The 18,864-nt window shown below is 34.3% G+C and overlaps 1 protein-coding gene across 2 annotated transcripts in view; it reads right to left on the bottom strand.

Moving 5' to 3' along the window:
* Positions 1-18,864, bottom strand: part of RPRD1A (regulation of nuclear pre-mRNA domain containing 1A) — a 58,751-nt gene that overhangs the window by 12,617 nt on the left and 27,270 nt on the right. The window contains exons 5-7 of one of the 2 annotated variants that reach the window (XM_081078044.1): positions 15,554-15,680; positions 15,273-15,448; positions 13,754-13,963 (exon numbers count right to left, since the gene is read on the bottom strand). In XM_081078044.1, coding sequence (XP_080934170.1) covers positions 13,769-13,963; positions 15,273-15,448; positions 15,554-15,680 — 498 coding nt within the window. In that variant the 3' untranslated portion in view covers positions 13,754-13,768. Of the gene's footprint in view, positions 1-13,753; positions 13,964-15,272; positions 15,449-15,553; positions 15,681-18,864 lie in introns of those variants that run through there. The other variant, XM_081078043.1, reaches the window with a different exon arrangement.

Here is an 18,864-nt window from a genome sequence, read left to right as displayed (position 1 = left end):
TAATGGCAATGTGTCTTTTACTGTAATAACTTTTATTTAAACATTCACTGTATTATATGATCACACCACGCAGTACATGACCAGTTCTTTCTGCCATGATGTGATGCCAAGCCAGGTCCTGACATACTAATGCAGTTAGCCTTAGGGGAATGTAAATGTAGGAATCGACAGTGTTAAGTTTTTAAGTAAAGAAAGCGGATAAAAGTAATGTAAGATTCACACTGATCCCATTCAGTTTACATTGGTTATGGACCAATGGTCATTAACCTGTGAAACTTGGGTATCAGAGGCAGCCCTAATTTGTCAGCGAATTTGTGTGCATGTTTATTTTTCAAAGTTGTTGGCAACTCAAAGGTTAAGAATGTCCATGTTCTTCTCATATTCAATAATCTTTCCTTCCAGTGCTTCATGAACACATCTTTAAAAATCAAACTAACATTTAACTATATGTATTCTCAAAAGTCAAAAGGTAATTAAATCTCATCAGGAATTAGGATATAAAACATATTACTGTAGTATACTGTGTCCACCGTGTTTCTCCAAAAATAAGACCTAGTTGGACAATCAGCTCTAATGCATCTTTTGGAGCAAAAATTAATGTAAGACTCAGTCTTTATTATTATATTGTTAGATATAAGACCTGGTCTTAATATTATATTGTTAAATTAAGACTGAGTCTTATATTCATTTTTGCTCCCAAAGACACATTAGAGCTGATTGTCCGGCTGGGTCTTGTTTTCAGGGAAACACGGTAGCATCTAGTAAGTTATCAAAATCCATCAAGCTCACTGAACTACTTAATATCTGTGTATTTTATTGTATGCAAGTTATCTTAATTTTAAAATGTATTAACAGTTTATTAATCCTTAAAAAATGCCCAAGAATTTACCTTATATCGGAATAAGAAGACTGACTCTTAGGAAGTTTCCAAGAATGGAACAGGCTCCATAACCTGATCCTCCATAACCTGATCTAAACTAAATCTAACCAGATTTGGGAGATGCTGTACAAAGAATTCATGTTTTAGGAATTCTGACAGAATTCTTTCTGAGATTATGTTAGTCTAAATGACATACTCTCCTTAAAATTTTGATTTAACTATGTAAGAGGTTCACATTTTGCTTGAACAAATCTGATGTGTGAAAAGATATAAAAATTATCTTCTGCATCTACTTCTGATATGAATGTTACTTCAAAAGCAAGCAGATAAATCAGATGGTATAATTGCCAATAATACCACTCCTGCAATAAATTACAATGACGTACTGAAGGAACTGGACTTACAGAGGCAATGAGGACTTTTATTAAACAAATAACTTCCAATATTCTTGACAGTACATGCCCTACCCACACTAATTTATGAAATACTTAGTTTCTTCAATAGGTCCAAAAAGTATAACTTTTCTTGATGTGGATAAATGGAAGTCATTTTTTTTTAAAGTTCCACTCCTGTTTGAAATGAAGGGAACGAAGATACAATAAATGCTGACCAGCTATAATGTTAAGATTAAAAATCACTTTCACATTTTTTAAAAGATGAAACTGAATATACAGAACTATTTAAAACAAAACAGTGGAGCAAAATACACCAAAATATTGTTTTTAGTGTTAATGTAAACTTGTGGGTTTTTTCCCAGTACTTTCCAAATTTTCTACAACAAACATGTATTGCTTTTATGATGCTTCAGTTTTACAGAAAAAAGGAAAGAAATTAAACTCTGCACACGGCTCTTAGAAGTTGAATTTAGAATTAAACTACTCTGAAGTTCCCAACTATGAAATAAGGAATAGGAAAAAGGTAAAAAGCACTGAATTTTAGAGCTTGAATAGATTTTATTCAATAAAAAATGTATTAATAGATTTTATCATTAAGTTTGATATCTACATTTTGAAGATGAGAAAATGGGCTTGATTTTACACAACTTCTTCAAATTCATACAGTAATTTTTAGTGCCTGTAACTGCAAAATCTCAACTTAATGTTCTAATCTATAACTCATATTCACTGAAAACTAACCAAGATGGAGATCCAAGTAGTGTATAAATCTGTACATATCGTATGGCTATGGCAATTTTTAAAAAATTTATAACTATTTTTACAATGTTATTACAATCTATAATTTTTATAAGACTAAAGGAAATACATCAAAATGTGATCATGAGCTAAGTGACTTTAATGTATTCATTTTAATGTATTTTTCAAATTTCCTTTGAATATACTAATATTGCTGTTCCTCAGTGTTCTCAATCATAAAAAAAAAGTATAATAGTATCCACCTCATATAGTGGCAAATAGGATTAGTATTTAGAACAGTACACCTTGGCACAGAGTAAATGCTAAGTATTAGTTGTTACTTTACAATAAAATTTTAAATGATTACCTCCCCTACAATGGAGTCTAACTGCAACAGCAGAGTTTCAGGTTAGGTATAAACACACTGGTAACTTTTCACCCATGTAATGTATGGAAATGTTCTTTATATGTAAGATTAGGAGATTTCATTCAAGAGACTAAAGAATTCTGAGAATCTAAAATCTAATAAGCTATTAGAGGCTTCAAGAGCAGTTTCTTGATCAATACTTGTTTTTTCACTATAAATATAGCTCAAATAAAAGGACGTGGTACTCACTGATTAGTCAGAAAGGGGCAACAATATGGGATTGCAGACAGAATGAAAGCCAGCAGGACAGCATGAGATGATATCCTTAATTCAGTCTATCTCACTAGCACTGGTTATCCAGATGCTCCACTCCTCCCTACGAAGGTAAGTTCTCAGACTGGTCTAAGTCGTTATTTGAGGAAAAAGGGTCACCTGGCAGACATCGTATCGTAAACTGCTGGATGGGACACAATACTAAATGCTGGCAGGCACGAAGAAAGCAGTACTGTTTGTTCCTATCTTCTTTCCTTTTCCCAGTTTTCCTTCTGTCCTTCATCTTTTTTTCCCCTCCTTTTTGTTCCCTGGCTTCATCCTGTGTTCTACTGTCAAAAGAAACTCTTAACACTGTCATAACTCGGGTCATCTCCAACTTTCATACACAGTTCATTGTGTGTGAAATGTATAGACCAATACACCTAATATACACTACGTATATATACTATGTACAGGTAATCCTAAACAACTTTGACACCAAATTCAGGCTTTCACACAGTATTAGCAAACAGGTCAAAACTACCCCATACTTATGCTACAGTCAGTGTTTAGTTTTGTAGAGCAGTCTGGGGTTATGTGGATACTGAAATTTGTGATAATAACAAAGTTTAAATTAGACATGCTAAGAGTGGCAAATATTTAGGTTCACTCAGATACTCCTTAGACTTCAGCTGGTTGACTCTATGTCCCATACTAAAGAAAAATGAGAACAGAATTTTAAAATTCTAGATTGGGATTCAGCATCAAAAAATTTTAGTGATAAAAATGCAAAGGAAATTTCATGGATACAAAGACAAAGATATTGTTTCTGTTCATTTCATGAAAAAGCAACAGAAGATGGAAAATTGTTACACATCTTTTACTTGACAGATTGAAGGAAAGTTGATGGGACTGCTGTGAAAATCAGCATTGCAATCTCCAGTTCAATCCACTAAAAACTAAATTCTTCTTCCCAACTTGAAGATCCTTTCTACTAAATGTTATTCGTATTTAGCCAACGGAATGATATACTGTATTTTAAAATTGTGTTATCTATTTTTAATAATTAGTCTATGTCCTTTCTAATTTTACACCTCAAATACATGGGGGCTTAAAAAGCACAACTATAGTAAGGAATTTTGTAATTTAGTATTGTTTTAGTCATTTTTAGAAATGCATTATATACAAAGATGGATCACTAACTTACATTAAGTTTAAACTTCATCAGCATCTTTGTTTTTCAAAATCTCAAGAAGTATCTCACTTGTTCCATTCTCATCTGCTCTCATTTCACAGCCATTATGGTTTTGATGCTACTATTAATAGTTTCCTTGCTTACTTGCCTAGTTCCCAAACATTCCTTTGTTCATCAGAATTGAAAAGTACAGAGCTTTTCATAACATGGCTGTGAGGACACCGTTTTCTGATGGATACTCATTAGGGGTAGGGCAGGATCTCCAGGTATTTACAGGCTTTTTTCAGTTTAAACTACTGTGTTGGTTTTTCTATTAACTATTTCCTAGGAGAAAGTTCTTCCCTCTCAGTCTGCTGTACTGTATCTTTCTGAAAATGCTTTGTGGTTCCAGTGATATTATCTTTACGTAACTACTGCCTGTATGTACTACCTGCTTCGGTTGTCAGTAAAGTGAACAAGATTCAACACGGATTATACCAGTGACTGGTTTTCCAGGTACAAATGATCCTCATCCCTCCTGGGCCTGGAAGGGACACTGCCCATTTCCTCTGCTCCAAGCTCCCATATAGACACAGACCCCTCACCACCGCTACCTGGCCCAAGGGGCAAGGATGAACGGAGCTGACCCTCCTGTTTCTACTGCAGTACCCTTAGTCATTGTGTGTTGTTCCAGCTTCCTGGTGTTCCACTTCTGGGCATAGAGCATTTGTGTAAATGCTCCCACCTTTAGGAGGGTACATGCCAGGATGTGGTTTCTTTTAATTCATTTGTCAGTAATCCACCTCCTAAAAATGCAGCCATCTGGGGGGCACTCATAGAATTCTTTGTTATTAGAGCAGAGCTATTACATACATCATATATAGTAAATATTTCTTCATTTCCTATATATCTATTTCTCTATTTTATCTATACCTATCTTTTAAGCAATCTTTATCAATCATTATGAATAGAACTTTCTGTAACAATGGAAATGTTCTATATCTTTACTATCCAACAAAAAAGCGAAGAGCCACGTGTGGATGCGAGCACTTGAAATATGGCTAATGAGAATTTAAATTTTAAATTACATTTAATTTTAATTAAATAGCACATGTGGCTAGTGGCCACCTATTGAACAGTGCAACTCTGTATTTCTCTACATTTCACCTCAACCACTCCATTTCATCTGTCTCTCCTTCCATTTTATTTTTCTCTCCCCATTTCACCCCTTCTCCATTTATCCTATCTTCATTATATCTATCTTTATATATTTATGTAATAAATATGTAACATCTTTATACCCATCTTTCTTATAGTTATATGATACAGACTATACTAGATTTTATATATTTCCTTATTATATTTTAATAATTATCTTTTCTGTAAGTTCTAAGAGAAGAGGAAAGGTGGCCACTCAACCTAACACCTTAAAATAGAAGACAAGTGTAGAATGTCTAAGACTGAGACAGGATTTAAGGTCAGGACCTATTCTGCTTTTGTTTTCTCTCCAGAATAGAGAGAAAATCTAAGTCAGGCAAGGAAATAATGTGAACGCCACACTTTAATTGAATCTAAGTCTCTTAACATAATAAATTACATCCCAGAACACTGGAGTAAAAAGCAGGAAACACTTCAGACAAACTTGACTTCTGAGACAATTACTTCCAAGAAATAACGAATGAAGAACTATCAAAAGGATGAACACCAGAAAATATTGTACCAAATTTTGGACAAGTAGACTGCATAAACAAGAGAAGTAGGCCTGATGCAAATAAGTAAGAATCTTAAAAAAATGGCACTGTTTAAAGAACTGAGGAATCCAGGTGTAATTATTGAGTTGCTAAGAACATAAACACTTTCTTTTGAGAGAACTATAGATATTAAAATATTGCAGGTATCTTATACTTTTTTAGAGCATTCCTATAAATAAGACACAAATTCACTGGTTAAATACTAAGACAGTATCAACTATCTAGAAAACCTCCTAATTTTTTTGTTTTGGGCTGGAACTTCTGAGGTACTTGCTTATTGGGCAGTTTTAAGCACCCAACTTATTTAAATCCCATAATAACCATATAAAGCAGGTATAATTATCCCTATTTTACAAACAAGGAAACCGAGGTAGAGAGCTCAAATGCTTTGTCTAACGTCACTGAGCTAGTAAGTGATGAAGCCAGAATTTCAATTCAGGCAATCCAGTTTCAGAGTCCCCACTCTTCACCACAAAGATAAAGCACCTCTCGAAATGTTCACTGACCTGATATATAGATGATGTATTACAGAATTGTACACTTGAAACCTATGTAACTTTACTAACCAGTGTCACCCCATTAAACTTTAATAAAAGAAAAGAAAGAAATGTTTACTGATCAAAGTCAACCAACAAAAATTTCTATGGTCTATGTTTCCACAGATCTATGACGCTGGCCTTATTGCTTCAACACACAAAAATATTTTTATCTGTAACTTAGAATATATCCTTAAGAAATTTGCAGAACAGAGCCAAGAGAGCCAAAACAAGAAATGACAAGTCTTTAAAAACCTACAGGCTGAAACCTGACTCAATAAGATAATAAAGACATGTATATTTCACAAATTAATTATATAACAATCTGATGAACCACTCCAAGGTTAAGAATGGCTGATGTTAAAAAAAAGTCTTAAAGTAGTCCCAAAATTAGCATAAAAATGCCAATACTCCAGTCAAAAAGATGTAGTCTGTAGTATGTGTTAAAGAACAAAAAATATACTTTTCTTACTGAGATCCTTAGATCCTTTCTCAGAGCCCATACTTTCATCAAATATACTTTCAAATATTTACTTGCATAATTCCTAAACACATTGATTAGGAAGAGTAAAAGTGGGAAGCAAAAAATGCTTTAAGCTCTCACTGCCAGCAAAAAAAGAAAAAAAAAGATAACCAACAATTAAGGTTTATAAAAGGTGACAGTAGTAGCTAATTAAACAACATTTTATAGTTACATTAAATAGGTCCAAACACTCCTGCAGACATTGCCAAACTTTGAGGTATGACTATTTTAGTTATGGACATTTATTCTGCTGATTCTCCTACAAGTTACTTTAACAAGTAACTTTTTAACAAGGAAAATTATAGAAATGAGAAAAAAATGATGAGAAAAGAGGAGCAACATAGAATAGATTCAGAAGAGTCAATATACATGTAATAGAATTTTAAGGAGAAACTATAAAAAATTAAGAAAAATAAAAAGCAACTTAGGTATTCCCAGTAAAAGGCCACATTAAATAACATGCAAAATTAATGAAAGACCAACATCCTAGATATGTCAGTCAAAGGGTTAAAAATGTAGGAGAAAGGGAAAAAATACAGTAATCACACCACAAGAATATAGTGACCCAAGAATTCTATATTCAGCCAAGCTGTTATTCATGGGTGAGCAGAAATAAAAGTCACTCTCACATGCAAGGACTTGCATTACTTTTGTTACTTTTCAAGACCTGTACATCTCTGTCCTTTATTTCAATACAGTTGACTGGAATAGCTTTCCAAGTAAATTTTTTACAGATAAATAATACATGAATAAAGTAATCAGACAATTAAAAAACAAGAAGAATATTCTGTACATACCAATAAAAAGGATTTAATATTCTGTAAACAAAACTGGTCTGTAAACAAAACTGGTCTGTACCACACACACACACACACACATATCTGAAGAGATACCTTTGCAAAATTTCTTAACTAAAAAATTATACAATAAATTTCTAGCTACTGTCCAGAAAATGGAAAAGATTACTGTCAAAGCAGTGTTCTCTCTTTGCATTAGAAACATTCAAGCAGAAGCTAGTTAATCTAACTCATCTTTTGGGAAATGTTCTAGAATAATTTTCAGCACTGGGTGGATGATCTCCAAACTCTTTGTAGTAATAAATATCATCAACCTAAGACTTCACCATCACTTTACAACAACAAAAAACAATCTGATTAAAAAAGGAACAAAGTTATTGCAGCACTTTACACAATAGCCAAGATATGGAAACAACCGAAATGCCCATCGGTAGATGACTGGATTAAGAAGCTGTGGTACATTTATACAATGGAGTATTACGCAGCCATAAAGAAGAAAGAAATCTTATCATTTGCAGCAACATGGATGGATCTAGAGAACATTATGTTAAGTGAAATAAGTCAGAAAGAGAAAGACAAGTACCATATGATCTCACTTATATATGGAATCTAAAGAAAAGACTATGTGAATGAACTAATCAGAGACAGTTTTGGGGACGCAGAGAAAAAACGAGAGTGGTTAGATGGGTGTGTGGGAGGGGGTTGGGGATAAGGGGAAAGGTGAAGGGATTTGGAAGCAGCTGGTAACCACAAGATGGCCTCAGGGTTTTTTTGAAAATTAATTTGGGGAAGGTATTCTATAATGTTGTAAAGATTTTGTTGGGTATCCGATGGACATGCGTCCTATTTGGGAGACCACCTCAGGGATACTGTGGATACCAGATCATGGCATTGTACACCAGAAGCTAAACATTAATGAATGCCAACTATAATTTTATATATATAATGTGATGGTTCAGTGTGAGGTCGAAGGGATAGTGGATGGGGGGAGGGGGGTTCACAGTATGAGGGATATAAATGATGAACGTCTAAGTATTACCTTGTTTTGTACACCTGAAACTAATAAATAAATAAATTAAAAAAAAAAAAAAGGAACAAAGAACTTGAATAGACACGTTTTCAAAGATAAACAAATGGCCAGTAAGAACATGAAAAGATACTCAGAATCACTAATTACTGGGGAAATACAAACCAAAACCACAATGAGATACTGCCTCATACCCATTAGGATGCTACTATCAACAAAAACAGAAACAAGTGGTAACAAGGAGGTGGAGAAACTGGAACCCTGTGCATTGCTGGGAATGTAAAATGGTGCACCTGTTATGGACGGTACAGTGGGTTCTTAAAAAGTTGAAAATAGAATTACCATATGATCCAGCACATGAAAAACAAAACAAAGCTCCCCCCTCACAAGGCTCACATTCTAGTAGAAGGTACAGATGACAATTAAGTATATAAACTTTAAAATTTTCAAATAATGGTAAATTCTATAAAAGAAAAATATAAAACACAAAACAAAATGACGGTGAAATATAGCAGGAGGGAAGGGGGCAAAAGGGTAGGGAGAACCAAATGAAAGGGGTAGAGAAGGACTCTGAAAAGGTGACACAGTAACATAAATCTGAATGAAAAAAGGAACCAGCTAAGTAAAAATCAGGAAGCCACTCTGCTAGTCATTAGCAAAGCAAAAACCCTGATGTGAGAACCTGCTTCATCTGTTTGAAGAGCGAAATGGATGCCTGTGAGATGGTACAAGATGAGATTAAATGGAGACTCGTGACTAGTGATCTCACAGGCCATATATGGAGCTTAAAATAAGATCCACAAGTGTTATGGAAAAAAGTGAAGTTTTAAACTGGGGTATGAAGAGACCTGATCTTTGTTAAAAGATCTGACTGCAGTGATGTAGAAAGTTAAGAGAGGGAACAGGAAGATCAGTTAACAATCCAGACAATAAATGACAACCACTTACACAGGGGTGGCTTGGCAGGAGTTATGAAACACACACATTATGCAGTTGACCCTTGAACGTGGGTTTAAGGTTACTGACACCCCACGCAGTTGAAAATCCACATATAACCTTTGATTCCCCAAACCCTACAAAGGGGACCCACACAGTTCAAATCCATGTTGTTCAAGGAACAACTGTAGTTCTACTTAATAAAACACCAAAGGTCTTCCATTTATATAACAAACTGAATTCATATTTATCTCCACTCCCTCCAAAAAGCAACTAAATAAATCAATTTATAAAGGCAGAAATCCACAAGGACAGAGAAGAGGGAACCACAGTAGACAGATGTTAAGAAACTTTGGGAAAATGAGAAAAACTGAAACAAGGGATAATAACCGAAAGTAATGTAATTCATCCCAAGAAACTTTGGATAGGCTCATGACTTTGAGCTACCAAGCTCCTTGAAATATAATGGTGAGTCATAGGGTTGACAATAAGTATCAACTGAAAATCTTTTAGATCAGTCTGTTAAAACTCTATCCCATAAAGACAAAAGATGGGGAATAAGAAAGCCAAGCCCAAGATGTGCATCTGGAGATCCAAACATACAAATAAGAGGTAAGGCATGAGTAAAGAGTTAACTACAGAGATGTTCACTGAAATACTGTTTATAAAATCAAAGCAACAGAAACACTTAGTCAAAAAGAACATATTAGCAGTTAAATTATAATACAACCATACATTAAAAAGGAACACAGTGACATAAGATGCCCATAATACATTACATGAAAAGGGCAGTATGCAAATACATGGAACCAACACACAGTGCTAAGCCTTTTGTTTATGTAGCTTTTTTCCTATGATGAAAATAGATTACCTGCATAATCAATAAAATTAAAAGATTACATGATTCTCTAAAAATGGATAAATAAACCATTAAAAATTTTCAACTTGATATTTAGATATCAAAAAATAAAAAACCATTAAAAAGCTGGTAACATTTGATACTTTGAAAAATCCGTATAGCTCGATCTTATCAAATTCTTTCTAAATGTAATCAATATGATTTCAATGGAAAAACAGTAAAATATAAAGAAATAACTGAATCACAGATGAAAGATTCCATAATCAGGTCCCCATATTCTTATTACTATGCCCTTGAAAAATATTTGTAAAGGGATAAATCAATAACCACCAAAAAGCTACACGAACACCTTCAGCAACAGATTTTTGAATTTGCATTTCCAGTGCTATATAATACATATATACACATATATAAATATACATATATGTAATATATATGAAAACATTCTTATTTCCTATATTAAAAGAGTATGACATTTGGATTTTCTAAACTTAAATGTCTCAGGAAAAACAAAATTTATCTTAAGCATTTAAAAAAATGGAAATTGAATGTTTGATAGAAGTGGAAAACAATGGAAAATGGAAAACAAAAGTTTTATAATAGTAAGCATTCTTTAAAAACCTGGAAAATCCTGTCTAGCAGATAGAGGGACAGAAAACAAAAACAAACAGTGTGTCCAAAAAACAGGGAAATGGCCAAGTAAATTAAGCAATGTCTACTTAGCTGTCAGTTGTAAATGAAAATAATTCAATAAAAAATGGTCTTAGCAAAATGTTGTCATTTAAAATATTAAGTATGAAGGCAAATATGTATAAAGTGGGAAGAAAGTAAAAATTCGCGTACACAAGCATGATTAGTTAAAATTATAGACACAAACAATACCAAACAACAATACAAACAAAAATCTACTATATAAAGGTGGGTAAGACAAATAGACCAGTAGAATAGAAAAGGAACTACATTCCCATGTATGTATAGGAATTAAGTATGACAGAAATGGCATTTCATAACATAAGAGATTGAGTCATTAATTAATCATTAATCAATAAATGAGGGGACATTTACATTCAAATAGTTAGATCCCAACATTATACAACTTAGAACCATGAAAAAAATTCCTAATGGATAAAATTAGAAAAAACCCATAAAACATAGCACAATATTTTTATAGTGATGAATTCAGACCATCTTAATTATATCCAGAAAGTCCAGAATCCATAAAGGCAAAGACAAATATTAATACACAAACTTAGAACCAAACAGAGAAGTAGTCAAAGAGTACAGGAAACTTACAACAGAAATAAAATGACTAATAAATATTTTTAAAAGATGTTCAAACTGAGTGAACAAAAAAAAAATTTTTAATCTATCAGATAAGAAAAAAGTTAAAAGATCACTGACGTTCAGTTTGGGCAAGGCTGTATAGGAAAAGATGTACTTATATTGCAAGGAATTTTAAAAGGCAGAGCCTCTTGGAGGACTTGGGTATACTATCAACACTTAACACATACATTCCCGTTGACCTAGCTATTCTATTCCACTTCTGAGAATCAATCCTGTAGATATTCTTGCGCAATTATACAAGCCTGCCACCACCAGGTGTTCTCTATAGTACTATATATAATGCACAAAACTAATAAAAGCAACTCAATGGATGCAATCTGACAACATGAGAAGAGGGACAGATTTAAAAAAACAAACACTCATACAATGAATACTATGCCCTCATTTTTTAATGAGGAAATCTGAAAGTACTGATGTAAGACTTCTAAAAATAAACAAGGTTCTCTCTGACACCTTTCCTATCTGGACTTTAGGAACTTGTAACTATGATTGATTTCCCCTTTTCAGAACCATCAAATGGTGATTTCCAACTTTCTATGGAAATCTATTCCATAGACTAGAAAATCAATTCTCTATGGAAGCCTAGCAATTTAAAATAGATCAATTTACTATGAGATAAGTAAGGATTTTATAAAAGCATGTTTCCTTATATCAACTATATCATGGAAAAAAGTATTCAAAATTGAGCAGCTATCTTATTGAATATAGAAGAATTTCTGAACTCTATATTGCCTCCTCTCCAAAAATATCAAAATTAAAATGCCATTTTAAGGGGCGGCCAGATGGCTCAGTTGGTTAGAGCGCAAACTCTGAATAACACGGTTGCCGGTTCGATTCCCACATGGGCTAGTGAGCTGCGCCCTCCACAACTAGATTGAAGATAATGAGCTGCCGCTGATATTTTAGAGCACAAGCTTTCAACAACAAGCTTGTCGGTTCAATTCCCCGATGGGCTGTGCCCCCTGCAACTAAAGATTAAAAATGGCGACTGGACTTGGAACTAAGCTGCACCCCCCACAACGAGATTGAAGGACGACTTGACTTGGAGCTGATGGGCCCTGGAGAAACACTGTTCTCCAATAAAAAAAAGTCATTTTAAGCCCCCTATCCAAAATAAGCTAGGTGAACAAAAGTTTAGTACTAATTTCAACCTCTGAATGATGAAATATGATTCCAATAACAATCTATGGTTGTTATATGAAATATTTTATAAATTACATTTATCAAGTCTATTTTAAGTTATCTACTTAATAATCTGCTAGTTATCCACAAGTTTCAAAAAAAAGATTCATAATTTCCAAAATTTTAAATACTTTGTTTTCATTCATAACAAATGCTTTTATAGCAGCCTACTTAGGAAGTGTGAAATAGCCAATTCCTGAACTGACACTTTAAATTTATGTCCCATTTTTAGAACAAAATGAAATAAAACAAAACAAAGACACATCAATACCTGATCAATCACAGATATGTTCAAAAATGCCTAAAACTATTTGATGATGTCACAGCTCATATGCTAAGTATAAATCTTGACCTCTTAGTCTCAGCTTTAATGTGATGCCACCTATTTAGTACAAATGACATCGAAATATCTCAAAACATTTTCTTCTGGCAAAGGCATTACTGTTATAAATGATAATTACAAAGAGTTCTGTGAAATAACTTGTTTAAACCTACGTATTTCTTGTAAAACACGTTTAACATAATTTAGGTGATTTCTTTATGGTAAAATCCAGTCATGCTGAGAGAAAAAAAAGTTCCTACAAGATTTTATTTCAAGAGTGATTACCTCTGAGGAGGGAAGCAGCAGCAACAGCTGGAGATAAGATTGCTGTAATCTTATCATTTCTTTCTTAAAGTATGTCTTTTTAGGACAAGTATATCTTTTTAGAAGCAGATTCCCTGGGTTCTAAATAATTCACTACCTCACTGTGACCTTGGGTAAATTATTTACTCTTCCTGTGCCTTAAGTTTCCTATCTTTAAAATGGGGATAATAATACTTCCTGCTATATATGACTAAATGAGTTGATATATGTGAAGTGCTTAGAATAATACCTAAACACATGGTAAATATTATTATTATCATCAGCCTCACCACCTATTACCATCAACTATGAAATCTAGCTGGAAGGCACTGGAAAAGAGGGGGTGGGGGTTTTACCTGATCTATTTTCTACACTTAACATTTCAAACATAAATTCTATTTTTGTAACAAGTGATAACCAACTTAAGTGAGAAAGCAGTATAAAGCAGAATAAAGTTGCAGTCTTCCATTTTCAAAAACATGAGACAATACAGGCTTTGGAGTTTGATATTTATTTTTAGCAGGAAGAATATGCTAATGATGATGACATCGTTAGAAGATACGCCCAAGTCCAATACCTGCAACAGAAGCTCAATAGAAGTTAAAGAAACCATACCAAAAGACTAAAGACAAAAACTGTATGACATTACTTACCCTTAATTCTGCTAACAATAAAATAAGTAACAATATGTTTAAGATTGAATTTACATTACAAAATCAGAAACTGGCCACTTAACTATCAAAAGCATCTTTTTAAAATATTCTATCTTTTCTGTTCTCCATAGAATTGGGCAACCTCTACAGGCAGAGCATGGCACCAACAATTACACTCTGAGAGTGTATATGTGAGCAGAGGGGGAACAATGCTAAATTAAGAGCTGAGAATTTTGGAGGGAAAGCTCTGCTGCTGGTACTTAATCAAACAGCTACTCCCACATTTAGAAATGGAAACCATCTCTGGCACAATTGGAGATTGCTAAAACAAGACTGAACATTTAAAGCAACTTAATTGAGGCAGTTTCATTACTTACCTACAAATTTACAGAGAATTGTCTCTAAATAACGGGATCCAGACAAATTAGAAATTCTCCTACATAAGAAATTGCTATAGCAGTAAACAATTTAAACAAGAACTGGTCAAATGAAAGATTCTTTTGATAAAACGAAATCTGGCTCATCTGACAATGGCTACACTGCTCAGAGGAAATATGAGTGTTTCTTTTTTGACCCCTGCAGCTCCAGACTTCTCACTGACAGTATCAATCATCACTCAATTTAAAGAAGCAATTACTTTCTACCTAAGGGTCTATATGAGCTGGGAGTGGGGTGGGACTATGTTAAGCATCAGAATCAGGGGTGGAACAAAGGAGTAACTTGAACACTACCTTCCTGAGCAAAACTGATAAACTGTTCAGGAATAGAGAGCCTGGGGACTAGCATAGACAACTAATTCTATGCCCAAACCTTTTTATTTGTTAATTGTATACCCAAAAGACTGCATGTACTCAGAACAGAAATTAAATAAGTCCAACCATAATTTACTGTACTTAACACCAGACTTTATACCAACTGCTATTTTCCCATTATTTCAGTTTTGAAGGTAAGGATTTAAACTCTTATTACTGGAATCTCACATGAATAATTTTTAAATGCAATCAATTCTGCTAATTCCAAATCTCTAAATTTACTTCGGCAAGTTGGTTTGATTCAAATAGACAGAAACTCATTAATGCAAGGACTAGCTTACCCGGGTCACTGTCTAAAAAGGTCTATGTAAAAAAAAAAAAAAAAAAAAAAAAGAGCAAAATGTGCAGGAACATTAAGATATTTAAAAATTCCTACCAAAAAAAAATTAAATAAGCACTAAAGAAGGAAAAGGTTACGCACTTCCAATTTATGCTCTTTCTCTGCAAGGGCTTCCTTTTGACAGCGAAGAAAATCTGCTAACATTCGAGTGAGTTGCTTCCTATCATCTATTTCAGCCGCCAATCTGCCATTGTAATCTGCCAGCAACATACAAGCATCCTCTACCATTTTAGAAAGCCTTTCTCCAGATTCTTTATCTAAGAAAAGCACAGAATAAGATTATTACACAACAAAAACAATGTCAGATGCTATTCCCTCATCCCGACTCCCAAAAAAGTTCAGGTCACGTTTCCTCTTCTTACCTGTTATTTTATCTAGTAGGGATACTTCTTGGACTTCAACAGGCAAAGAAGCTATTCTCTGGTGAACTGCTGCATCACCTGAAGCAGCATTTTCCAGGTCTTGTAATGCTCTAACGAGATCTAGAGTCTAAAAAGTTATACCACTTTAGAACCAAAATAAATGAGCTTAGACATATACAAAAGACTTGCAATTTATTTCATATTCCTTAACCATTACAGGGTATTTACTAGCTCAAAGTTTCAAATATAAGCTGCTTTCTCAGACACTCCATTTCTTTTGTATTCTACGGAAAAGAAGTTACACTACATTAGGTACTGGAAATAAATAAATTTGAAACATAAATGAGACATAGCCCTTGGCCGTGAACAGCCCATATTGCAGTGGTGAAGACAGACTGTGTAAAAATAATTATCTGACTATTAAATTGAAGTGACTGATTTATATGCTAAATACACACAATGATAAAAGAGAAGGCAGGCTAAAACTTCAACTTCGAGAATACAAGTTTTACGTATATACATTCATTATATTATCATTATACATGACAAGAATTTTTTAATACGAAATTGAATACTGGGGAAGGGGGATACAAATTTCTTCTACCACAACATGGAAGTGTGTCCCAGATTCCATTTCTAAATGATATAATTAAAGCAGACACTCACACAAAAAATGTGGTTTTGGAGTATGTTTAAATATGGTATCTTCAACTACTCTATGGTTTGTTAATAAGATCATTAAAATATTACAAAGTTCCCCATATATAACTAATTTTTATATACTGCTTAACCATTATAAAAATTATCATTAGAATATTTTAGTTGCATTTTTTCATATACCAGCTACAATTAGGTGGGAAAGGCAAGTATGCTGGTGATTTCACAATTCAATGTCTATAAACTTATTTCAAAGAAAGTTAATAAATTTTCTTTTTACTAGCCTCCATCCCCATTCCACCTCCTTTTTCCTTGCTTTCCTTAATCTCTAAAACTAGATAGACCCTGGAACACTAGGAAATTACACACATACTTGAAAAATATATGAAATTACCAATTCTGTGTATATATTAAGATGACACTGACAGCCAATTACTGATTTTTCTAACCTTACCAAAAAAATGCTACCGTATTTCCCCAAAAATAAAACCTAACTGGAAAATAAGCCCTAGCATGATTTTTCAGGGTATTTGTAATATAAGCCCTACCCCAAAAATAAGCCTGTTAAGACCGTCAGCCAGACAGATGCATTTAGTACATCCGTTGCAACATGTTGAATTATAAAACAATAATATTAATATATAATTAAATATAAATAACTATTATTGACATTAATACTTCAAATAATATAAATTATAATTAAGTATTTGTAAATACCCAAGTGGGTGCTTTTAGACAAGGTAAACGCCTATGCAAACAGATGAACTTGAGACTTATTGCTGAATGACCAATCGGAGCACAGACACAACGCATGAATAACATGCTCACTTGATAACGAACGGACGTGGTGTTGTCTAATATGAATCTTCATAATTCAATACGTCGTTTGTCGTAACGGACGTACTTAACGCACTCGTGTGAAATAAAGAAACATTTTCTGAATTTTGGTGTTTGCAATTTTCCATTGCTTTTGTGTGGACTATCATTCTTAACTGTCATCATTTTGTTGCTACTCCTGTCTCAATTAACCCTTGATTTAATGGTAGATTTAAAGGGAATAATATTTTGACCCCCAGACAAGATAAGGCAAAAAGAAAACAGCTTTTCTGTCAAGTACTAGGAAAGGAATCATGGAGGACTCCCGGGGCAAGAATCTTATGGCTTTCTGCAAAGAGTAGTTGGATCTCTGAATGGTCCGAAAATGGCGAGCAGAGTACGATAACCTCAGTCAACAGGTGGACGAGGGAAATGCTAAGAAGCACAAGTGTGGATCATGTCGGCAACCATTATTTCCTAAGCTAGAAGACATCATGTGTGACTGGATTGCTGACAGGAGAGAGCAAAGGCTTTGGTTGTGCGCAGGGCTGATATGCAAGCATTTGCCCTTGCAATGGCACCACAGTTAGAAATATCCCCAGAAGAATTCAAAGCATCACAACACTGGCTGGATGGCTTCCTTCAGCCATATGAACTGTCTAAGATCGACAACACTGTTCAAGCTGGAAGATACGGAAGTTATTAAACGTGCACTTGCATTCAAGTCCTTTGTTGATGGCATCGACTTTTCTAAATACCAACTCTCCAACATGATTGCTATGGATGAAACTGCAGTGTTTATGGGCCAAGGATCTCAAAGGACAGTTGATCAGAGGGGTGCCTCGTCAACCTACATTCCCTCCACTGGTTATGAAAGTGCAAGTGTTACCTGTATTTTGGCAATTCATCTGGATGGAAAGAAAGCCCCACGTCTAATCATCGCTAAGGGCGAGAAAGATAAAGTTGAATGTGTTTCAGGCATTTATGTTCTTGAAACCAAAAAAGCCTGGTGCACACAAACAGTTATACGAAAGTGGGTCGATTTAATGTTGCCATTTGTTTTGCGAGGTGGCAAAAGAGGTCTGCTAGTCTGGGATTCAGCCAGCACTCACCACGCTAAAGACATGAAGAACTTCCTTGCAGAGAGAAGAATAGATCAAATAATGATTCCCGCAGGAATGACTGCCTATCTCCAGACTCTTGATATTGCAATAAACAAGCCATTCAAGGACATTTGCACATGGAAATCAATGATTACATTGAAAATAGAATGGAGAGAAATCAGCGTGGAAACTTTGAGAAGCCTAGCCTGCACCAGGTCGTGACTTGGGTGAAGAATTCCTGGGATAAGATCACTGACAGCTGTGTTGCCAATGCACTACGAGCAGGCTACCTGGACAAGAAGTGCTCATTTAAGGAGAGCTCTATTGCTGGACATGAGAGATTGGGGCCAAAGATTCTGCAGAAAATGGAGTCGCAGAAATTCAAACCAGAATTCGGGGTTTGGAGAGTTATGACGATGTTCCAGAAGATGACATGACTGTATTTGAATAAATGTAGATTTTTGTACATGAATAAATGAATAAATGTTGGCTGTTGTACATGAAAAAATAAGATATCCTCTGAAAACAAGCCCTTATGTGTCTTCTGGAGCAAAAATTAATGTAAGACCTGGTCTGATCTTCGGGGAAATACGGTATCACTGGTGGGCTTCAGCATTCCTGTCACTGAGCCAATATGTAGGATTCTTTCTGCCTCCCTAGCACTAACACCAATATAAATCCACAGTTCTAAGCCATAATTGATTGTACATTTCTTTCAAGCTCCTTTCATGGGGG

This window comes from Rhinolophus hipposideros (genome assembly GCF_964194185.1).
Source record: "Rhinolophus hipposideros genome assembly, chromosome: 17".
In the NCBI taxonomy this organism is placed as follows: Eukaryota; Metazoa; Chordata; class Mammalia; order Chiroptera; family Rhinolophidae; genus Rhinolophus; species Rhinolophus hipposideros.
The sequence above is the reverse complement of the archived record's forward strand: the minus strand, read 5'-3'. Positions and strand labels throughout refer to the sequence as shown.